Source organism: Lycium barbarum, chromosome 10 (assembly GCF_019175385.1).
Source record: "Lycium barbarum isolate Lr01 chromosome 10, ASM1917538v2, whole genome shotgun sequence".
In the NCBI taxonomy this organism is placed as follows: Eukaryota; Viridiplantae; Streptophyta; class Magnoliopsida; order Solanales; family Solanaceae; genus Lycium; species Lycium barbarum.
Genome location: NC_083346.1, coordinates 116,264,221 through 116,288,924, shown reverse-complemented (window position 1 = coordinate 116,288,924; position 24,704 = coordinate 116,264,221). Strand labels below are relative to the sequence as shown.

General features: G+C 35.4%; 3 protein-coding genes and 1 long non-coding RNA gene across 5 annotated transcripts; 2 read left to right on the top strand and 2 right to left on the bottom strand.

The window, feature by feature from the left end:
• Positions 1 to 1,288: 1,288 nt before the first annotated feature.
• On the top strand, positions 1,289 to 8,393 carry LOC132613566 (uncharacterized). Its single transcript, XR_009572004.1, has 2 exons — positions 1,289 to 1,783; positions 8,093 to 8,393. It is a non-coding gene; the product is annotated as an uncharacterized LOC132613566 (long non-coding RNA).
• A 2,146-nt stretch (positions 8,394 to 10,539) lies between these two features.
• Positions 10,540 to 11,431, top strand: LOC132613565 (uncharacterized). Its single transcript, XM_060327630.1, has one exon. It carries the CDS (start codon positions 10,724 to 10,726, stop codon positions 11,417 to 11,419), a length of 696 nt encoding a protein of 231 aa, XP_060183613.1. The 5' UTR covers positions 10,540 to 10,723; the 3' UTR covers positions 11,420 to 11,431.
• A 5,974-nt stretch (positions 11,432 to 17,405) lies between these two features.
• Positions 17,406 to 19,711, bottom strand: LOC132613563 (uncharacterized). Of its 2 annotated transcripts, XM_060327628.1 has the most exons (3): positions 19,536 to 19,711; positions 19,021 to 19,449; positions 17,406 to 18,931 (listed from the first exon to the last, which is right to left on the bottom strand). In XM_060327628.1, exons 2-3 carry the CDS (start codon positions 19,204 to 19,206, stop codon positions 18,395 to 18,397), a joined length of 723 nt encoding a protein of 240 aa, XP_060183611.1. In that variant the 5' UTR covers positions 19,207 to 19,449; positions 19,536 to 19,711; the 3' UTR covers positions 17,406 to 18,394. The 2 variants fall into 2 exon arrangements, with proteins under 2 accessions (XP_060183611.1, XP_060183612.1); XM_060327629.1 differs by lacking the exon at positions 19,536 to 19,711 and having other exon boundaries at positions 19,021 to 19,518.
• A 2,918-nt stretch (positions 19,712 to 22,629) lies between these two features.
• Positions 22,630 to 23,235, bottom strand: LOC132613369 (glycine-rich protein DOT1-like). The gene is made up of 2 exons (XM_060327381.1): positions 23,092 to 23,235; positions 22,630 to 22,977 (listed from the first exon to the last, which is right to left on the bottom strand). The coding sequence occupies exons 1-2, from the start codon at positions 23,233 to 23,235 to the stop codon at positions 22,630 to 22,632; spliced, it is 492 nt and encodes a 163-aa protein (XP_060183364.1).
• Positions 23,236 to 24,704: the final 1,469 nt, after the last annotated feature.

Sequence of the window (24,704 nt, the reverse complement as noted above, 5' to 3'; positions counted from 1 at the left end):
TGGAAGAGAATAAGATTTGCGTGATTTATGGAACATTAAAAATAGATTTCTGTTTAGTTTGAAAAAGATTTTTTCCCCTTAAATAGAGGCATTATTTGCTCAACAGTTCCGTGTATTTAGTTTATATTTTGGCTATATTTATGCGACGCGTCCAGGACCTAAATATAGGAAAAACCAGCTACGAATTGTAAATAATGAACTTGTATTTATAACTTGTATTTATACGAATTGTGAAAATTTTACAAAAATAAAACCTTATTGACTAGGTCATCAGTTAGTCTAGGCCCCTTCCTCTCTTGAAACTAGATGATGAAAGCCCGTGCTAGCATGCGCCTAACACAAAAAATAGTACCATATTATTTTTTAGGCTGTCTAAAAAAGAATGATATATATTTTTATGTTTAAAAATTATTTAACTTGAAACTTCCCCATTTACCTTTAATGAAATGATTTAAATCCACACAAATATCTATGACTTGTTTTAGACCACAAGTTTCAAAGATTTTTTCTTTCTTTTTTAAACTTCGTGTCTAATCAAACTATGTCACATAAATTAGGACAGAGAGAGTACCTTTTTAGTAATATAATTATGAAATTTTTATTATAGAAAGTATTATAATTCAATTAATTAAAAATATCAATAAATTATTTTACTTAGTCTGCTTCTCCCATATATGACTTTTCTGGTTTGGTTCTCCAATTGAAAGATTTGAAATATACCTTCTCCTACCAAGTTTCATGTCTTTCTACTCAACAACACTGAAAAACGCTTTCATGTGTTAGCATCTGTTGTAGTCTTAAATTTTTAAGTACAAACCAACTTCATCATTTTAAGAAAATATGTGTATACATTTCCTGACCGTTTATATTTCGTCTTCTTGATGTTATTCCTCATTATTTGTGTGAGCTGTATGCGTTTAAAATTAGTGCATTTTTATCCTTACCCAAAGGTATAAGTTTTAAATCTTTTGGTTTTATGACTTCTTTAGCGATTTTTATGTTCAATTTAAATCGTTATTTCTTTTTCCTGAATTTCTCTTCTTTAAATTTTCTCTAAGCGTACCTTTATCATTTTCTGAACTTATTATCATTATTTAAATGTTTTTGTTTTTGGCAATTGTCTCCTACTTCTTCACATGGACCCACCTTAATTTTTTTCCCCAATTGTCTCATAATTCTTCACGTGGACCCCACCTTAATTGTTTAAAAAAATTATTTTAACTATATTAGAAGAGTGGGTGGTTGAAGACCAAACCCACTGTTCTAATATTCCTCTCTTGGAATTTTTGTCCATCTATTACGCTGTGAAATCAACCATGACTAACAAGATTAGGTAAAGAAGCATAGAACATTGTCAACGCGGTATTATGTCGATTCCATTAAAGAAACTAGAATAGCTAATATATAATCACAAGTTGTAATCAACTAAGATGGTGGTAAAAAGTGTGTAAAGGGGCATTCCTTTAATTTACAATAAGTCTCACTTAAATGTGAAAAAACTCATTAGTTCCATATACTTGAGAATTTGGAACAATATGAAGTCACATATAATTTCATGTCTACTAATATCTTTGTTCATCCATGAATTAGTCATGGTGGACAAATCTTCTAGTAGCCTTTGTGTGGAAGCAAGGTCCCGACCAACACCGCCACCACCAAAACCAAATTCGAGAATTCGTTCGAAGCCTGTTCAGCCAACATTACAACCACCACCTCCGCCAGCATCAGCAACAAGCTATCCACCATGACCATCCAAAGGAAACTTTTTAGAGCGCACTGTTTGGTATGTTTTTTTTTTTTTTTTTTTTTTTTTTTTTTTTTTTAAATTATGTTTATGTTTGTATTTGTTCTGTAGTTAGATCAGCCGTTTTCTTTAGTACTTTGTTCTGATATAACTCATGAAGGTATATGTATATGCACAAATAAGAACCAAAAAGAAAAGAAAAAGGTCGAGCATGAGAAACTAGTTAGTTTTCTGATTTTGCAAATAAAGAATTTTGTTAGGTGACATGTCCACTTTTACATGCACTAGTTTTCATTTTTTTTCCCCCTATTTTATATATAAAAATAAATAAGATCGAATGAATGGGGAGATTTTGAGCAGTTGCTTTGTGTCATATTTAAATGAGAAGTAATTTATAGTATTTCTAATTTATGTCATGCTGTTATAATTAAAAATATTTGAAGACATAAAAACTCGTCTGTTTGCGCATATAGTATGTATTTATGACGTGCTTCCATTAGTAAAATTTTATTTTGCTGACATTTTTGCGTGTTTATTTTATTAAATTCCTTCCCATCGACAAGCGACAATGCTTTCTAATCTTGTTTATGTTGAATTGAATGGCAGATTACTAGACATTTTTCACTAGTATCAAATTGATGAATTGAAAAGGAATAACGCGGCAAAGGGAAAAAAGATAAAAAGAAAATTTGGCTTTATTGTATGGAATTAACAGCAATAATCATCTCATTACATGATAAAAATAAGAACATTACAATTTATGTGACACTATTATTGACTGCGCAAGAAGTTTAAAGAAAAGGAACTTTTTTGATATTTGTAGCCGGTCTTAAACACGTTAAATGCTAATTTGTGTGCTTATAAGATCTTTAAAAATTTATAATTTTAAACATGTCATGCTATTTATACGATTATAGAAGTTTTAAACGAAATCATAAACATAAAGAGTTTCTTATTAGAACTACATTTGTTCTTTTTAAAAGTGACTAAAAATAAAATAAAATTTACATAAATTGAAATGGATAAGGTACAAACATTGGTTGAGGTACAACTTGAAGCTTATCGTGTTTATTATTGGACTATAAATGTCACAAACTATGAAAAAATAAAAAAAAAAGAGAAGTCACAAACTACTCACCGTGTTTTTTTTTTTTTTTTTTGGGTGTCGAATAGTTGCTCCGAGTTTAACTAATTTAGAAAAGTCTCAAATTAAAAGAAAAACATTCAATACTCCCTCCAGATAAAAAAAAAAAAAAAGAGTTCACTTAGCCATTTGCATACCCCTTAAGAAAATACTAACTTCTAGACAAAAATATATAATTTGACTAAACTACCCCTAATTAAATAGGCATTGGGATTTGATCATATAACACTTAATAGGACCAAATATGGAAAAACAAGGTTAATCTTTCTTGATTTGATAAGTGAACATTTTTTTTGACCCAAGAAAAAAAGGGTAAGTGGAAACTTTTTTTAGGAAAAACTACATATATATATATACATGTTAAGGAGAAATATTTACGAAACGTGACGATATTTTTTCTTATTTTTCATATATTTTTTGTTTTTTAAAAATGTAATTTTATATATTTTTAAATTTTTATTTTTATTTTTTTTGCTCAAAGGCTTAAAAAATTACCTCAAATTTTTGTGTATGAAAGTTGTATGAAATGTGTATGTATGAGCGAAATTTTTAATATAATTTTCATACACAAAATTGTGAGCGAAAACTTTAAGCCTTGAATATTATATGAAAGTTGTTACAATGTTGTTGTAGTTGTATTAATTTTCCAGAAACTTAATATGAACATTATATACAAAAAATATGAATGAAATTCTAAGTCTTGAGCGAGATATACACATTTATACAATTCTCATGCATAAAATTTTGAGTGTCATGTTTAAGCCTTGGTCGAGATATACACACTTCATACATAAAATTTGAGCGAACTTTTCAAGCCTTGAGTAAGATATACATATTTCATACACAAAAATTTGAGCGATTATTTTAAGTCTTGAATGTTGTATCAGAGTTGTATACAATGTTGTTATAGTTGTATTAATTTTACAGAAATCTAACATGAACTTGATACACAAAAATGTGAGCGAAATTTTAAGACTTGAGCGAGATACAAATTTCATACTGTTTTCTTACACACAATTTTGAGCGAATTTTTAAAGCCTTGAATGAGATATACACATTTTATACATTTTTCATACCGTTTTCATACACTAAATTTTGAGCCAACTTTTTAAGCCTTGAGCGAGATATACACATTTCATACATAAAATTTTGAGCAAAAAAAATATATTAAAAAAAATAAAATAATATTTTCAATTTTCTTTTAATTTTTATTTTTTTTTAAATTTTTTTTTAAAAGCATGTTTTGTATAGGGTTTGTAATGTTATGTTTTGTAAATATAAAACTATCGTCATGTTTCGTAAATATTTCTCCTTAAGATGTATATATACGTAGTTGTCCCTTTTTTTTATCCGGAGATAGTTAAGTCAAACCTCTGCTTTAAGGCCTAACTTTTGCCCGAATAGGCCTAATTGTGGGCAAATGTGAGGAATTAAGGCAGACGTTTCACAAAAAGCCTTGCCTTGGGAATTTTTTTTTTCCACTGAGCGAGGATTCGAACCCAGAATCTCGGGGGTATTTTCAGCCACTTTTTAAACTAAGGACAAAAATTAAAGACCAGCGCGTTTGAAGGGCAATCCGCACCAAAAAAAAATGTTTATTTTTTCTGATATATACTTTCATATGTTTTGTTGCATTACAGACTTATATTTGAAATACAAGTGTAACTTTAAAGTTTAAAGTAATCAACTCAAAGATCAACTAAAAGGGGGGAAAAGCATAAAAACACACTCAAATTACAGTGAAATCGTGGAGTACACACCTTTTTTCTTGGGGGTTCCTATGACCCTCTTGAATATCAAAACCGAGAGACAAATTTTATTGTTATCCAATTCGCTATACAAGATTACAATTTTTTTTATGTCATTCATCTATATTTGCTGTTTTCTATACGTTGTCTATTGATCCGTGGAGTTACAGTAAGATGTCTTATTTATGACATAAAATGAAAAGATCAGGTCATCAATGTATTATTAAGAAGTTGGACTCATATTAAAACGACGACCAAATCAAACTACGGCAAATAAAACAAAATGGAGGGAGTAATTTAATCTGGTCCCATGACATTTATAGCAACGCGTTTGTACATTGACTATTATTTGGCTGTGAAGCCATTGGCATTTTGTTGAAATTAAGGTCTTTCTCAATATTCAAGAAGCAGGTTCCTTGAAAAGATATGATATACTCCTATCTCCTAATATATTAATAGCTTTAAAATGCTTATAAAACTTAAGAGTGAATGGTATGATTTTACCTGAGAGCTTAAACTATCGAGAAATTATATTATTTTAACTTTAAAGTTTAAAGTAATCAAAGTTTAAAGTAATTTACAATTATATTATGTCATTTCTGATTTTTTTGCAACTTGTTTTTGAAAATATAGTTTTTAAATATATAACCACTAAATATGAAAAACAAAAAATGGAAATCAAATATAGCTTTAGTCCATCGATTAGTTCTGGGCCCCTTCCTCTCTACAATGACATCAGACAAAAAGAAAAAACCAACCATGACACGAAGGTGAATAACAAGTCAAAAGAAAAGTTTGTTTACGCGGTATTTTGACCGATTTCATTAAAGAATCATCTGGAAAATGAACCAGAAGTACCAGAGACTAGCTAATATATACTCACAAATTGTAGCAAACTAAAATATGATTAGAGGGGCATTCCTTTAATTCTCACTTAGATGTCAAAAAGCCTCATTAGTTCCATACTACACAATATTTGAATCAATTTGTTTTTTCCAAGCTATTAGCTATTGGGTGGAGGCAACTGGAGGAAGGCAACACGGGGCAAAGCACAGGGTAAAGCTTCGACTAGTGAATTGTTAGGGTTGTCGAAATGAGGCGTGCAGGTCTAATTTCATGTCTACTAATATCCTTACTCATCCATGAATTAGTCATGGTGGACGCAAGGTCCTTGCAATATTATTCCTACAAGGAATTACCTTCTGATCAAGTCAAGGTGGCTAGAGAGCTAAGAAGTAGCAAACCAAAACTGTCGCCACCAAAGCCTAATTGGAATATTCATTATAAGTCCCCTCCTCCTCGTCCACCACCACCTCCATCAGCACCATCAAACTATCGACCTTGACTCATGCTAGCTGATAAGAAAATGGACTTTCGACTTAACTTTAAAGGTAGCTCAAGAACGTAAAGATCTTGTCCACGACCATATCAGGAGATAAATGATCCAAGCCCTAACCTATGTGGAACTCGACGCTATTATTGTGTCCAGATAAGAAGAATGCAAAAAGTAAGTAGATCAAGCTTGAGGAGCTAGTGTATTAATATGGACTCAAAAACATTTTGGTTTTGTGTTGGTTCTATTTTCCAGTTTGTTTACATTTTTAAGTGTTTGGATGAATTGATTTGAGATTATTGTGAAGCATTCACTGCGTTTAAGTGGAGTAGCATCTTTTTTAGTCTTGCTAAAAAATGCTCATTTTTAAATTTAAAAATATTAACTTAATATTTTTTTTTATTTACAAGAGGTTTTCCCATCCACGTTCAGTGGGAAATTTATGCTATAAACATGATTTTTCCATCTCATTCCCACCGAATCAGCTCACTGGGAAATTAAAAACACATGGTAGAAACAAGTTTCTATTGAAATGTTGGAAAATTTCCTATTTTTTCCGTGTGAAAACACTATTATTTAAGTTTTTCAAATTCAGTCGAAAAATAGAGATTTGTGCTCTAATGACAAGATTTTTTACTCACACAAATATTGTGACATGTTTAAAATTTTCACATTGAAAAGCCTTTTGTTTCCCTTTTAACTTCCAGTCAAACAAGGTCACGTGAGATAAAACAGGGTGTAAATATTTTGCAATTTGATTGTTCTGTTTCTTTTTCTTTCAAAAAAATAAAAACGAAATGTGCTTAGCCACCCAAAAGAAAAAAGGGGAACAACAGTGTCGGCAGAGCATAGATTATATGATACATTTATTTCAGCCAGGTAACATCAAAAGCGATTGAGAACTACAGATACTTAAACGACGGGTTTACTCCCTCCGTTTTATAATAAGTGATTTTTGATATATTTTTTTTTTAAAAATAAGTGGTGCTTTAAGATTTTAAAAAGATTTTGGACAGATTCTTTCAAGATTACCATTATTTAAATAGTTAAGATTCATTAACTAAAAAACTTGATTAGGGGTAACTTAGTAAAAACACTCCTAATTTTCTAGGAGTGAGCAATTTCTAAAAGAGCGTGCATGAGCCTAAAAAACCACTTATAAACGGAGAGAGTATCTTAATAGAAATTGCCTTATATCCTCTAAATTGAACCTTCTGACACGATTCGAATCTAAAACTTGTAAGCGTTATAGTTTTTAGACTCTCGACCTCCCTTTTGAGTCATCTGGCGAAAGCTTGAATATGTTGTTCAAATTAGAACCACAAGCCTGCATTTAGAAGATCTTTTTATTAATTTTTTCTTCCTTCTTTTTTAAAGGATCTACCGTTTAATATTGATTGGGTGTTTGGATTGACGTTTTAAAAATAGCTTATATGCTAAATGCTAAAAGTCATAAGTTGGGGATACTCAACTTTTGACTTTTGGCTTATTTTTGTTTAAAAATAAGTGTTTAAAGACATTTTTTATTTTTGTTAAACACCGTAAAAAATAGAAAAGAGCTTAAAAACGAATAAGCAGATTGACAAAGACTTCCGAGTCAAACCGTCAACCTTTCAAAATCGAGTTGCTAATAGAAGTCATGGGACGTGACTAAAGCATTTGATTAATTCAGGAAAGTGATAAGGCTAGTATCAAAAATGTTTTATTATTAGTCGTCCATGAAGATATTCAACAAGTGGGAACTGGAAGTCTGGAATAATCAAATAGAAAGAATATCTACGTAAGCCTTCTTAAAATATGACATTTGAAATCTTGAAAATAACATATGTTAATCTGCTTTTATAGATAAAGACGACTTGATTATATAAAAAAATTATTTACATTGACACCGACGGTATTTATTACTTAAACGGATAACTAATTAAAATGGCTAAAAAAATGCGCAAAGGGACATTCCTTAAATTGCCTGAAATTATATCCCTTTGTTCTCTTGAGACATCAATCATAATAGTCACTTAAATTTTAGAAAAATCGTAGTTCCATATATACTTGAGAATTTGACAGAATAAGGCCAGCAGGTTTCATAATGTCTACTGATATATCCTTGCTCACCCATGAATTAGTGATGGTGGACAAGTTTTCCAGTCTTCAGTAGAAGCGTTACGGTCATCCTTGCAATATTTTTCCTACAAGGAATTAATGTTATTTTCTCAACTCAAGGCTGCCGAAGAGCTAAAAAGTTTATACAGGAAAAAAGGGCGGAGGCACCCCGACACCGCCATCACCACATCATAATGTTGTAGCTGTGAGAAGATTTACAGGTTTTACTGACTAAACCGCGTAAATTTGTGCAAAAATCGAGTTTGAGAGGCTAGTTCATCTTCTGATTTAATAATTAATAAATTCATAGGATTCTGTTTTAAACTTTTCACTTGGGTTTGAGGATTATCTCACTTGGTAAGTTAGATGTCTTTCAAAGTTGAAGTGGGGGTTCAAATCCCATCAATAGCTTAATTAGCATTTTCCATAATGGTCATGGAATCATGGTTAAAGAATGTTTAGTGTATTTGTGTGTGTGTAATAACAAAGGAGAATGATAACAACAAAATTTCATGCCCTTTCACCCGATTGATTTAAAGATTGTGGTGAATAATAAAGTTGGCTTAATAAGGGGAGTCGCAGGAATAGAGAAGAAACTAACCGAGTATTTAATCAAACATTTTTTATATCAGGGAACAACAAGATTAAGTAGCATGAATGACACAAAAGACGATGAGAATAATGAATATTTTATTAATTAGATATCAAAATGTCAAATCAAGACATCATATTAATTACTAAAATTTGTAATCATCTTATTTAAAAATCTAATGGATGAGACAATTCATTTCATGTTACATCTATAATCCCTCCTCATCTAATGGAGTAAATGATCAAGATGGTCATATAAATGAAGCAAGTGTTCTAGAAGAACCCCATGACATAACACTTAATAAATCCTATGACATAACACTTAATAAATCTTGGAAAAGATTTAGGTACCTAGAAAACAAATGAATATGAAGAGAACTCGATGAGTTATTGATTGCATATCCAATTCGGAGTTGATTTGGACAACGTTGAAGCAAAAACGCATTGGTGAAATCTTAATACAAGTTATGGTGACTCGTCAGAATTTGTTGTAGCGAATTTTGACATTTTTTCAATATTATGGTCATACTTTGGCGATCCGTCAGGATTTGAACACAAATTATCCGTCAAGAATTCTAGCAATTAACAAGAATTTGACCAGAAAACCCAATAATTATTGTGAATAGACAAGTTTTACCCGCTAATTTGAAAACATGGTGTTCCGTCAGAATTTTACTACGCAAATTTAGTAGGCGTTTGGCCGACCCATGGTTTCAAACCAACGTTTGGGCATACGTTTGGAGCCATGGTTTGAAACCCCAAATCATCCAAAAAGGCATGATTTGGGGTTTGAAACCATGGTTTCAACTTTTTAAAATATAAAATTTAACCCATAAGTTTATATTTTGTAAAAAAAAGACCCATAAGTTGGTAGATATTTTTAACAATTACCCCCATCAATCATTTACCAATCTCAATAACTTCCACCAACCTTTATTTATGTCTACCAACCTTTAATTTATGTGGGAAGATTATATTAAAGAGTAGTTACATTACTATTCATGTTAAATTTTCGTTTTTATTGAACTAAAGTTTGATTAATTGATGTTGCATTTTTTAGAAAGGCCTTCTAGTAGTGTACTAATTTTGTTATAAACTATGATTTGCTCATTTGGTAGGATTATATAAGAATTGAGAATGTTTTGATAGTTTTCACAATTTGTGAGGTTTTTATGTCTATAAGAAAAAATACAACTTAAAATGTTCAACTTGTATGTCCAAACATGGTTTCAAACCATGGTATCAAACCATGTCCAAACGGGGCCTTTTAACTGGTTCAAGATGGCACGTTCCTTCTTTTTTTTTTTTTTTTTTTTTTTAATTTGACTCATCCACTCCAAGAGTGGATGTCTTTCCATTGATAAAAAATGATTAAAACAGAGGAGTAAATAGCTCCCTGTACCTACTTAATTGGAACATGCTCCAATTGTAGTTCAAGTAAGATTTCACTTAAGCTTTCACTTAAGCTTTCAAAAAATAGAGGGTGATTCCTCTCATATGTGTCCCCTCAAGATACATCAAAAGAGTAAATTCTATACATGTGTTGACATTACTGCTAATTTCACAACTATTTCGCCATTGATGAACAAGGAAGAAGAGAAAAGAGCAAATGATCATTTTCCCACAAGTTCTGGTTTTGAATTTGATACAAACAAGAAGGGTAAAGTTGATCCTGGGGACCAGTGAAGCTCATACGTGGAAGAATCTAAAGGAAACAAGTGAAGATTATTCTAGAACAACACATGTGCACATCATGTGCCATTCTTTTATTTTTGCATCTATTTTCATTTGTCAGATTGTAAATAATGATTATTTCCCATGGTCAGTATTTAGCTAGACAAATAAAATAGGGACAGCTGTGAATAGTTTGTTAGGAATTCTTATCTTTTGTTTTGTATAAATTGTGCACAGTTTCATCGAATGGAATACAGAGAAAATTGTTCCAATCTTGCTTTCTTCTTTTAATCTCCACATGGTATCAAAGCAGGAATAAATTTTTCTGTTCTTCATTCTCTTTTTCTCCCTTCACTTGCCTTCTTTTCCTCTTTCTTTCCATCTCAGTTATGGTAGATCCAACTGAGAACACTGCTGCTGTTGCTGCTGTTCAAACTATGAAGGAACAAGCTATCGACTCCAATCACCCCTATTACCTCCATCCATCAGATGCACCAGGTCTGACTCTTGTGGTTTCACCCTTTAATGGAAAGGGATATGGAGGATGGAGGAGATCCATGTTAATAGCATTGTCTGCGAAAAATAAGACAGGTTTTATTGATGGCTCTCTTCCTGAACCAGCAGCAGATTCATCCTCACTCAAGTCATGGACCAGGTGCAACCATATGGTTCTCTCTTGGTTGCTAAATTCTCTTTCTAAGGACATAGGTGAGAGTGTCCTTTACTCAGAAAATGCCAAACTTCTTTGGGACGATTTGGAATCTAGGTATGGACAAGCCAATGGAGCTAAACTTTTTCAACTGCAAAAAGATTTAAATACTTTAGTTCAGGGTAACATGAGTGTAACCAGTTATTTCAACAAACTAAAGTGTATTTGGGATGAACTTGATGCAATGAATACATTCTCCTCTTGTGTTTGTGATTGTAAGTGTGGTGGAAAAACTAAGACTAATAAGGCACAAGACGATGAAAGACTATTGCAATTTTTAATGGGTTTGAATGAATCATATCTGGGAGTGAGGAGAAATATTTTGATGACCACTCCTCTCCCATCTATTGGCCATGCCTACTCACTTGTTGTTTAGGATGAAAAACAAGCTGAGATCCAACACACTCCACCCTATCCAACTGATTCTGCTTCTTTCATAGCTGCTGGACAAAGTTATCAAAACAACAGGATTAACACAGGTGACAACAAAGGACAGTGGGGGTTTTATGACAACAAAAGAAATTCACTTGTGTGTACCTATTGCAAGAGGCCCCGTCATAGTGTAGAAAAATGCTATAGGTTGCATGGATATCCAGCAGACTTTAAGTTCACCAAGAAGAAGCAATTTCAGGTGCCTGTTAGCGGAAATGCAGTTTTAACCAATGAACAACAAGCAGGAAAGGGAATCCTACAAAATCCAATTGCACAACTGATGCAGCTACTGCAACAAGTTAGTTTTGACCAGCACGGTTCAACTACTACTGATGGGAAAATCAATGCTAATTGTGCTGGTATTTCTTATTCTCACAATTGCACAGCTCCAATTAAACACCTAGATGAATTTTCTTGGATTCTGGACAGTGGAGCAACAAAACATATGTGTTATAACAAGTCTATGTTGCATCATTTAAGGCCATTATCAGTACCTCTAATGGTCAATCTTCCTAATTCTTTTAGAGTAAAAGTAACTCATATAGGAACTGTCACTCTTCTTCCTACTCTTGTTTTAAATCAAGTCTTGTATGTGCCTTCATTTAAGTTTAATCTTCTCTCAGTTCAAAAATTTTGCAAACAGTTTAGATGTTCACTCATTTTCTCTCCTGATGTTTGCATGTTACAGGGCCCTTCACTGAGGAGCCCTCTGGAAATTGGTGAAGCAAAGAAAGGCTTATACATTTTCCAGTCCAGTCCACTTACTTCTAGTTCTCAGCAGCCTACAAGCCAAGTTACTAGCAGTCTTCTTTCAGTTTCTAATATCAATAGTCCTGATGTTGTTCCAGGCTTAGCTAGCAGCCTTATTTCAATTTCTAATGTTGCTTGTCCTGAGGTTGTTTCAGGCTTAGTTTCTAATGTAAAACCTGATGTTGTTCCAGGTTCTTTGTCTAGTACTTCTGTTAAATCTAGTGAAGTAGCTACTGTTTTAGCTTCTAATTCTACAGTTCCTGATGTAACCACAAAGTTATGGCATTATAGGTTGGGCCATTTGCCTCTTTATAATATGAAAAACATAAGTTCAATTCCTATCAATGTGTGTTCTCAGTTTTCTACTCCTTGTTCTGTTTGTCCTTTGGCTAGACAGCATAAATTGCCCTTTCCCACCAGCTCAATTTCTACTACTCATATATTTGAATTAATACATATTGATACTTGGGGTCTTTACTCAACCCCAACCTATAATGGGTTCAAGTATTTTCTTACAATTGTTGATGATTATAGTAGAGGGACCTGGACATATCTTTTATCTACTAAGTCCAATGCATTTGATGTTCTAAAGTCCTTCTTAGCTATGGTGGAAAGACACTTTGATACAAAAGTCAAGACCATAAGATCGGATAATGCATTTGAATTGGGAACGGGGACAACACAATCTCAATTTCTTTCATCTCAAGGAATCATGCATCAAACCACTTGTGTTGAAACACCCCAACAAAATGGAGTGGTGGAGCGTAAACACAAGCATTTATTAGAAACTTCAAGGGCTCTCTTATTTCAATCTCATTTACCCATTGCCTATTGGGGAGAATGTGTATTGACAGCTACTTGTTTGATCAATAGGTTCCCCTCTAAGGTCATTGGTTTCAAGACTCCCTATGAGAAATTGTTTGGGACAGCACCTAGTTACCAGAACCTTAGGTGTTTTGGATGTCTAACCTATGCTTCTACTTCAACTGTCAACAGAGCTAAGTTTTCTCCAAGGGCTGAGGCATGTGCTTTCATTGGGTATCCTCATGGAAAGAAAGGATACAAGTTACTAAGTCTTTCAACCAAAAGGGTGTTTGTTTCTAGAAATGTTATCTTTCATGAAACTCAATATCCCTTTACTTCTACCTCTCTCACACCTAGTTCCACTTCCTATTTTCCTTCTCCTCCTAATATAATACCTGATTTTTCTACCCCTCTTCTACCATCCTTCCATCCTCCTCCAGATGGTTTTTCTTCCTCGGATCATCCTGATCCCAACAGTCCTGCACCCTCATTGTCCCCACACCATCCAGTTTCCCCTGTTATTCCTCCACCTGACCTTTCTACTCAGTCTCAACCTTTGAGACAGTCTAGTCGATCCCACAAAACCCCCGGTTACTTAACGGACTATATTTGCAGTATGGTTAATTTTACTGATGTTACTACACCATGTTTTGATTCTATCCTATCCCCACAATCCTTTTCTTTTTCTGCCTTATCTTCACCAAATCAACAGTTACTTAATTCTCTTCCGCTTGTTCAAGAACCTACCAATTATAATCAGGCAGCCTTGCATCCTGGTTGGCAGCAGGCTATGACCCAAGAATATGAAGCTCTTGTACTTAATGGGACTTGGGAAATTGTTGATTTACCTGATGGTCACAAGGCTTTACCTTGCAAATGGGTGTACAAAGTTAAACATCGTTCCGATGGTTCTATTGAAAGGCTTAAGGCTCGCTTAGTTGTTCGGGGTGATATTCAAAGGGAAGGCATCGATTTCACAGAAACCTATTCCCCAGTGGTCAAGATGACAACAATTCGATGTCTCCTTGCAGTCGCTGTCAAGAAAGGGTGGGTACTATACCAATTGGATGTCAATAACGCTTTCTTACATGGAGATCTCGAGGAGGAGGTCTACATGAAGTTCCCTGCTGGATTCACCCCACCTACCTCCAACAAGGTTTGTCGGCTTCGCAAATCTCTTTATGGATTGCGTCAAGCCTCACGTCAATGGTATGCTAAACTACAGGCTGCTTTGAGTTTTAAAGGGTACTCTCATTCCTCCAATGATCATTCATTATTTTTTAAGAGATCAGGATCCTCTGTTTCTATCCTCGCAGTCTATGTGGACGATATAGTTTTGACGGGAAATGACATCAATGAACTCAATTCTTTAAAGCTATTTCTTGATACAGAATTTCGCATTAAGGATTTGGGGGACTTACATTTTTTCCTGGGCATGGAAGTCCTCCGTGAAGATCAGGGCTTGATTTTATGCCAAAGAAAATTCACCATTGAACTACTTAGTGAATTTGGGGCCTTGGATCTTCTACCTGTCAATTCCCCTCTTGATTCCGCTGCCAAGCTTTATGCTGATGTTGGTCTTCCCATCTCCGACCCTACTTTGTATCGTCGCCTCGTTGGAAAACTCAACTACTTAACTCATACGAGACCAGACCTCGCCTTCACCGTTCAGCATTTGAGTCAATTTATGCAACACCCACGACAACCCCACATGGATGCTGCTTTTCGGGTATTGCGATATTTGCTCCAAAACCCAAACTTGGGCCTTTATATGTCCTCTTCCCCCTCTTTTCAAATACTTGCCTTTTGTGACTCCGATTGGGGTCGTTGTCCGGATTCTCGTCGATCTGTCTCTGGTTTCTACATCTCTCTTGGTTCTTCCCCAATTTGTTGGAAATCGAAGAAGCAAACATCTGTTTCGTTGAGCTCGGCTGAGGCCGAATATCGTTCAATGCGACGAGTTGTCGCAGAAATTACTTGGTTGGTGCGTCTGCTCGACGATCTTACTGTCCCTGTTGCACTCCCAGTTCCTTTACACTCAGATTCTCAAGCCGCGATTCACATCGCAAAGAACCCAGTCTTCCACGAACGAACGAAGCATGTCGACATTGATTGTCACTTCGTTCGCCAACAGTTTCTTGCCGGTCTCATATCCCTCTCCTTCGTTCCATCGGCTTCTCAATTGGCGGATTTATTTACCAAATCTCTTCCCGGACCTCTTCATCATTCCATTTTGGGCAAGTTGGGAGTACTCACCGCACCCTCCAACTTGAGGGGGGGTGTTGACATTACTGCTAATTTCACAACTATTTCGCCATTGATGAACAAGGAAGAAGAGAAAAGAGCAAATGATCATTTTCCCACAAGTTCTAGTTTTGAATTTGATACAAACAAGAAGGGTAAAGTTGATCCTGGGGACCAGTGAAGCTCATACGTGGAAGCATCTAAAGGAAACAAGTGAAGATTATTCTAGAACAACACATGTGCACATCATGTGCCATTCTTTTATTTTTGCATCTATTTTCATTTGTCAGATTGTAAATAATGATTATTTCCCATGGTCAGTATTTAGCTAGACAAATAGAATAGGGACAGCTGTGAATAGTTTGTTAGGAATTCTCTTTAGCTAGACAAATAAAATAGGGACAGCTGTGAATAGTTTGTTAGGAATTCTTATCCTTTGTTTTGTATAAATTGTGCACAGTTTCATCGAATGGAATACAGAGAAAATTGTTCCAATCTTGCTTTCTTCTTTTAATCTCCACAACATGCTCCTATAGTCCGATTCAGAGAAAAGGAGTTCTCAATACTTTTAAATCCTAAAAGAAGGAAAGTTCATTTTATCCATTTGTGCAAATCACTCATTTATTTTCCCCTTTTTATTTGGGGATATCAAAGTCCACTTTCTTAGAATAACTCTGCCTTTTAATGGCTTTACTAGCACAAAATTCAACTTATGCTGCAAGATTAGAAGTTCCAAACTTTGTTACAACAAAGTTGACTTTATCTCCTTTGTTAGGTCAGTGTCATTTTACAACGTATAATAATTTGAACTCTTAATCTAATAACGAATCTAGACTAATAGAAAAATTAAACTAGTGAAGAAAGAAGAAAAAAAAAACGCATACAAGGTGCCAATTTATCAAATATTTACTCAATAAAAAATTATATTCTCTCCATTTCAATATAAATGAAATTTTAGCACTTTTTATGGTCCAAAATGAATTAATTATCCAAAGTTCAAAGATGTATTATTCGGGAAGTTAGAGACGGGATTAGTATCAAGAGATGATATTATTTCAAATAGTACCAGAGTCAAATTTAATTTAATTAATTAACTTATTTTTACGTGTAACTCTGCCATGTGATATTTCTGATCTTAGTTCATCAAGTTGTTCAAAAGACAACCCCCCCCCCCCCCCCCCCACCCCGGCCCTCTTGATTGTCAATCTTTTGGTATTTTTGTCCATCTATATATTACGGTGTGAAACCAACTATCACAAACAAGATTCGGTGACTAATAAGTAAATTACAAGGCAAAAATCAAGAAATTTGTTAACGCGGTATTTTGACTATTATATATTCGCAAGTTGTAGTAAACTTATAAATGGCTAAAAAGTGAGCAACAGGGCATTCCTTTATAAATTCACAATAATTCTCACTTTAGATTTCATAAAAACCTAGTTCCATATTTCAATACAATATTCGAAACAATGAGGCCAAATATTATTTCATGTCTACTAATATCTTTGTTCATCCATGAATTATTCATGGTGGATAAATCTTCCAGCAGCCTTTATGTGGAAGCAATGACATTACAGCAATTTTCTTACAAGGAAATGTTTAATTCTCAACACAAGATGGCTAGAGAGCTAAGAAGTTTAGACAGGAATAATGGTGGAGGAAGAGTACCAACACCGTCACCACCAAATCCTAATACGAAAATTCGTTGGAATCCTATTATGTCACCACCACCACCGGCATCATGACCACCCAAAGGCAGCTTTTTAGAGCGGACGCTCTGCAGCATTTTTTATGTTTGTGTTTGTATTTGTTCTGGAGTTGGATTGGTCGTTTTCCTTAGTAATTTATTCTGACATGACTCATGCAGGATTGCAGGTATATATTTATGTTCAAATAAGAAGCAATAAAAGAAGCTATTTGGTTTTCTGATTTTGCAAAGTAAGGATGTTGTTAGATAACATGCACTAGTTTTTTTTTATCCTTTCTGATTTTATAATTTTAAAAGAATAAGATCGAATGAATGATGGAATTTTGAGCCTTGTTTAGAAGGAGAAGTAGTATTTAGTACTATTTTTAATTAATGATATGTTGATATAAAAATATTTTAAGACATGAAAATCCGTCGAGTACAATAATAAATATGTATTTTAATTGCTTTCACTAGTAAAATTGTACTATTTATTATTGGGACCGTAAATGTCCCTAACTACTCACAAAGAGTGCTAGCTGGTCTGGAATACTGGAATCCGCGACTTAAGTAGCACAAAAAATAAAAAGTTGAACCAAACTAGTATAAAAAAAAGAAAAAACATAAGTAGTATTCACGCACGAAATTCGTGCGTGAAAGGACCAAACTGCACAATTGCAGATGAGGCCTTTCACGCACGAAATTCGTGCGTGAATGGGTATAACGTCATTTCACGCACAGATTTTAGGGTTTATGTGGTAGTTGCTGCACTTTCAATTTACGATATGAAACAATAATAAAGACTAAATATGCAAAAACAAATATGTTATTTACGATAAATTTTACAACACTAATGTATATACACTATCGAGGATGGGTCCCACATGTAGTATGCCGGAGACTATCCCTAGGCCTAAGACTCATACCATCCCCACCGCCCTCGTCATCGTCTCCATCGCCTTTTTTCCTCTTAATAACAGGGCGCTCCAAGTCATGATCATCATCTCTTTACCTGGCACGTGCTCCCTTGACTAGAACGTGCTTCTTCTTGGGATCTGGTCCCACTGGCACACTCAGAACCTCAGGCTGAGTTAGGTCTGGTATCTCGAACTCTACCTCGTCGGGAGTCGCCACCTCAGGCGCCGAAGGATGAACCTGAAAAGTATATAATAATTAGTACCATTTATTATTTATATTGAATACATTAACGTTATTTATTTAACAGAACCTGTGTGTCAACGGGCGCCTGAGTAGGCTCCTGAGATAGGTGTGGTGGTGAATATGAGGTAGTCTCCTGGATGGGTCGCTCTTGTGGACCCACATGCGTAGAACAATGAACCTGAAATAATATATAAATAATTTGGATTTGATGTATTCTAAAACGGAACTAAAATAAAAAATAATTAATAAATTATTTTCACTTTATTGTAAAAGTCAAACCTGTGTGTCGACGGCCTCCATAGATGCCTGGTGAGAGGGCTCCTGAGCGGCCGCTGGAGCAGGAGATGCAGATGGTGCCACATCAAACACGAAGTCCTCGAACATGGAGTCGTCGAACTGCAAATGTAGGCCACCCTGTAGATCACGAACAGGCCGCTCACCCTGTGGATCACGAACTGGTGGATCTGAAAGTGAAGGCCAGGGCACATAACCTGAAAAAAGGTCCGGCGTATACAGAGGTGTCTGTGAAGTCGACGGCCGGGAATGAGAAGTCGATGGGATATCTGTCGACGGAGCGTCATCACCTTTGCCAGCCCTAGCACCTCTGCGACGGCCACCAGCTCCTCGGCGACCACGGCTACCTGCTGCCCCAGGTGGGGCACGGGGAACACGCTCATGGAGACGCTCAAAGTCATGTGCCTGTCTCATACCAGTCTCGGCAAGCTCAATCATCCGTGCTGCGTACTCCGCCGTCTCGGGGGACTCCGTACGGGCAGTGCTCTCATAGCGCATCGTCTGAACGGTCCGTACCTGCATATGTTTGTCAATATTAACAATTGAATAAATTTGTAAAGTAGTACATAAGACGATGGTTTAAGTTTAAGACTAATAAAACTTACCAGCGCCTCGTACGCTCCTGCGAGAGCTACATATCCCAGGCCATCTGGACGACGCCTAGAGGGGTTGCCAATAATGATGCGAGTGATCCGCATGTACCACTCCATGTACACATGGATGGGAGTGTCATGTCCGACCACCGCTAGGCTCGCCATCCTCACATCCCAACTCTGGACCTGCTGCTGCATATGGAGTCGCCATGCATCATCGACGCCCGCACGCTCGTCCCTCGCATAGTGGTCATGCTCCTAAACCGTAGCCACGGGTATATTCTGTACATACCCAAACTGCCGTAACACGCGGTCGGGCGCGTGATACTCAACGATATCCATATGTATCAATGGACACCGCGACATCCACATGTGCTGACCAGCCCTACAAAACGCCGGCAGCTCATCCAAAATATGATCATACGGCGTCCATATAAAAGCCTGTAAAAAGAATTGAACTAGTTAACAACAAAAGACTAAAATAGTAGTTATGTGGTCTAGCGTGTGAATCCAAAATATGAACATACCGTCTGCGCCGTCATGCGGTCTAGCTGATCCCTAAACGGGAGAAGGCTGTGGTGCGTCTCCACACGTCGGCGTACGCCTCACGACCATCTCCGCGCGTATGGCATCGAGACAGTAAGATAGTCAGCGGGAGGGTCAGCTGGTATGGGCTGAAAAGGTCTCAACCTAGTCCACACCCATATCTAATATAGTCAATTAAAAAAAAAATTATCAGTCGTCGTTTTAAATAAATATATTTTGTGTATAATTACACACACTTAAATATATTACCTGAAGAAGCGAGCAAAATGCAGGGACCTCTACCCTCGTGCCCATAGAACATCGGCATAATCCTCGATACATGCAGCCCAGCACAGCAGCGCCCCAACTAAAACATCCTATCTCGGCGAGATCGTCGATATACCGAAGATACCTCAAGCTCATATGCGAACCCGAAGTGTTCGGGAATAGGATGGCCCCGAATATGATGAGTAGGTATAGACGCGCACGTCGATCAACATCAGCCTGAGACGTGTCCTCTCCAATCGGATGCTGCATGTCTGTGAGGCGCAAGTGAGCGTAAAGGGCCGACAACAAAAGCCGACTCTGGCCGGAAATATGACCATCCAGAGCCGTGAAACCGGTGAGCCTAATCAACTCACCCCGGTAAGGCGGCAGCACAGGAGGCTCCTCAATATACAATGGGCGTCCATCAACCTGTAGCCCATAAATGACCTCCACATCCTGAAGGGTAATGGTAGCCTCACCGGTGCGGAGATGAAATGTGTGCGTCTCCGGTCGCCACCTCTCAATCAATGCCGTCACTAGCGACCTATCGTGCTGTACCCGACCAACTTCGACGCACCGGTAGATACCGCCCCGACGTAGTATATCCAGGACACGAGGATGTGGTGGGCGAGCAGCTAAGATCTCCCATGCTGAGTCCCCTAACCGGGTACGGACCTGAGACTCAGGCTGCAGGTCGGATGTCCATATATGTTGCGACCTATGCTCGGGCTGAAGATACAGTAACTCTCGGTCGAAGGGCCTCGGATCAAGAGGGTGGTGATCCATCTAGTTTACGCATTTTAAATAAATCATTAACAAGTAGTATTAGTATTAGTTATGTAATCTTTTATCGAATATTTTATTAAAGATTGTGGTGACCCATCTGTTTTACGTATTTTAAATAAATCATTAACAAGTAATATTAGTTATGTAATCTTTTGTAGAAAATTATATTAAGGGTTTTCAATCCTAAGCTACGGGTTAAGAATCCTAAACTAACGGTTTTCATTCCTAAAATATAAAGATAAGTCAAATAATTAACAATTAGTTAGCATACAATTAGTATAAATAATTAATAAATAAACAAATAACTAACTAATCAAATAATTAACAAGTTATTATCACATATTTAATAAATAAACAATTAAGTAACTAATCAAAAAATTAATAAATTATTATCGTATATTTAACAAATAAACAATTAATTAACTGATGAAACAATTAAGAAATTATTAACAAATAAACAATTGGCTTAACAAAAACAAAATAAATAATTAGCCAGTCTAACAATTGATAAATACTTAAGTCGCTAATCCAACAATTAACAAATACTTAAGTCGCTAATCCAACAATTAACAAATACTAAATAAACAAGCAATAAATAATTAACTAATTAACAATAGATAAACAAATAAAAAAAATGAAAAAATGGGCAGTCCCAACAGTGCACGGACTGCCCAAAAACGCAAAAAAAAAAAAAAAAAAAAAAAAAAGGGTAATGCACCACAGTTATACAATGATCATGCTTAGGATAATAATATATTTAACAATGTAATAGAAAATTCATAGTGAAATACCTAGATTGAAGCTTTTTTTGAGTTTTTGAAATATGTTATACGCCGCTCTATTCCGAAATCCAACCTTAGAAACTTGTTCCTACACTTCAATATACCAATAATATTGAGTTTTGGATTGAAAAATAACACGAAATTATCGTTTTAAGGGGGGTGGGACCACTGGAACGGGGTTTAATGGGGGTGGGGAAGGGAGCAGTCGCTGGTGGGGAAGATGGGGTCAATATATGTTGACCCATTCACACACGAATTTCGTGCGTGAAAGGCCTCATCTGTAATTTTGCAGTTTGGTCCTTTCACGCACGAATTTCGTGCGTGAATACTACTTATGTTTTTTTTTTTTTTTTGTACTAGTTTGGTTCAACTTTTTATTTTTTGTGCTACTTAAGTCGCGGATTCGGAATACTGAAAATATGAACATGCCATTAAAGATTGAATTTGTTGTTGAAGATCCTCTTTTCAGGGGACCCACCTCATGAAGGATTGATAATGAATTTAGTTTCTTCTTCTTCTTCTTTTTTTTTTTTTCCGTTTGATGTCCAGTATTCATTTGAGTCTTATTAATTTGAATTCGCGTCGGAAAATTTCATGTTAGAGGTAAAACATTAGAATTGATATAATTAAGTCTTGTATACAAATCTCACCGCCATCCATTATATATATATTTTTTTACGTGTTTGGCTCAAGAAAAGAATCAGATTTACACGTAAAGAAACTTGTCGTAAATCCAACATAAATATATATGTTTGTCTCATGCCTAACTAATTAGACTTCTAGATAAGATGATTACATACATCAATATAAATATGATTACTTAATTTAACTTTGTTATATATAATATTCAAATAATAAATTTTTACAACCAGAGAGTTTTTAATTTTATTTTTAAAGGGTGATCACAACCAGAGTTACCTCTTAGTTGTAATGTTACAGAATTTTTCCATCCAACGGATCTAAATTACAATATATATGTTTACGGGAATTACCTAAATTTAATATTGTTATTGCATATGAATTTAAGATTACCATGTGAATCTATAAGCTTCAATTCTTGAGACACCAATCATATATACTTACACATGCACTTGGTTTTCAGAAAGCTCTCTAGTTCCATATACTTGAGAAGTTGAAACACTATGAGGGCAGATATAATTTCATGTCTACTAATATCCTTACTCATCCATGAAGTAGTCATGGTGGACAAGCGTTCCAGCATTTCCGTAGAAGCATTAAAGTCCCTAAAGGCGCAACTTTCCTACATTAATTCTGCCGGAAAGCTAAAAAGTGTAGACAGGAATAAGGACGGAGGCACACCAACACCGCCAACACCAAAGCATAATTTGGGAATTCGTTGGAGGCAGGTTATGCAACCACCACCACCTCCACCAGTATCGTCACCATCATCACCACTACCACCACCATCTCCTCCAGTATCAGCTCCTCCTCCTCCACCACCACCACCATCATCATTTCCATCATCATCACCACTAGCACCAGCACCATCACCACCACTACCACTACCACTACCACCATCACCACCGCCACCATCATCATTTCCACCATCATCACTACTAGCACCAGCACTACCACCACCATCAGTAAGCTATCCATGAGTACCATGGTCGCTGCAACTATGTTGCCTGCAAGGTCCCTGCAGCAATATGATTGCTACAAGGAATTATGTTCTCAATTATTTTCCACTTCCTTCCCATCGAACCAGCTCACTTGAAAAACGCATGGTGGGAAACAAGTTCTCGTTGATATGCTGAGGGACTTCCTCATTTTTCCGTGTCAAAACACTACAATTTTTTCTTTTCTCAAAGATTCGATCAAAATATCTGTCGGAATAGTCACTGAACATTTTTCAGTGAGAAAATAGTGATTTGTTAGTAATGTTCACCACTACCAGCACGTTGACAGAGGCGAAATTAGAATTTTGAGTTTATGAATTTTAAATTCTAGAAAAGATTGTAGCTTACTGGATTCTATAAATTATTTATACATATAAGTTTATATGATTATTTTAACACAAATTTAAGATTTGAGCTAAAACTACTGAGTTCTGTCAAACTCATAAGTAGACCTGCCCCGCATGAGCACCACACTCGCCACCGCTATAAGTAGTCGAGCTTGAGAAGATAGCTTGTTTTCTGATCGATTTTGTAAAGTAAGGGGATTGGACATCATGTCCTCCCACATATACTTTGTTTTTGGTGAGTGCTTAGATTTGGTTTTGGAATAAAAGATTCAGAATTATCTTGAGAGAATTTATAATGTATTTTGATTCAAGTTTTCGTTTGTATTGTCCGACAAGATTATCCCAAACATGTCATTTCATTTATTTGTTCTCTTCTTTTTAGAGAGATATTAAAATGAGCTGTCCCAACCCTGTTCAGCCTAGTTCTCATGGATGTAAGCTTAAACTGGTTGGGGGTGCCCTGGGCCTTTCACTAACTAGCCGTTAAAAAGCCAGCCCACCCTAGCACTAAGAGGGCCAATGACTAGGACGGGTCGGCTCTTGAACTTATTTATTTATTTCTGATATATACACTTAAATATATTTGATGAATTTTTGACTTATATCTGAAACCCATGTGTAACTTTGAAGATATGAACTCAAAGATTAATTTATGATAGAAATATCATGAAGATTTCGAATATATAGAGAAGGACGCGACATGAGAAAGTTGAATATATAAATGACATAAGATAGTGCGAAGTACAGAGAAAAAATTAGTATCAAGAATGATAATCTTTTGTAGAAAAAAGGTTCAACGACGTTACTAATATCAGTTGAAACCAAGGGAAAAGATCAAGCTTCGGGGCTAGTGTATTAAGATGGACTCAAAACAATTTGGTTTTGTGTTGGTTCTATTTTCCGGTTTGGAAGAATTGATTTGGTATTACTGTGATGTACTTGCTCAATTCAAGCCTACGTGATATTATCCCTTTTAATTTAGTCTGTTTTAAAAATATTTAATTTACTGTTCTGATTTTTCCTTAAAGACCAACTTTCGTAATCACAAAAAATATTATTACATGTTTAAAAATATAAGATTAAAAAGTTTTTTCCTCTTCTAATTATTTGTCCAGTCAAATAGAGTCACATAAAACTCAATAAAGGTGTTATTATTTTGCATTTTGATTGTTCTCTGTTGTTGTTGTTGTTTTTTTTTTTCATAAAACAAAGAGAAACAAAAAAAAAATGTGTTTAGACAAAAAAAAAAAAAAAAAAAAAAAGGGAACAACAATGTCGGCAGAACATAGATTTATTATTTTTTAAAACATAAATATATTTCGCTTTTGGCACTTTGGGAGTTTTGCAATTTT

Bases quoted from the DNA above. Each gene is read 5' to 3' on its own strand.
- LOC132613565 (XM_060327630.1), top strand. From the start codon at position 10,724: ATGGTAGATCCAACTGAGAACACTGCTGCTGTTGCTGCTGTTCAAACT.
- LOC132613563 (XM_060327628.1), bottom strand. From the start codon at position 19,206: ATGCAGCAGCAGGTCCAGAGTTGGGATGTGAGGATGGCGAGCCTAGCG. The intron at 18,932-19,020 runs GTAAGTTTTATT...AAACATATGCAG, and splicing joins CAGGAGCGTACGAGGCGCTG to GTACGGACCGTTCAGACGAT.
- LOC132613369 (XM_060327381.1), bottom strand. From the start codon at position 23,235: ATGTTCAGTGACTATTCCGACAGATATTTTGATCGAATCTTTGAGAAA. The intron at 22,978-23,091 runs GTTCGATGGGAA...ACTCATGGATAG, and splicing joins TGCGTTTTTCAAGTGAGCTG to CTTACTGATGGTGGTGGTAG.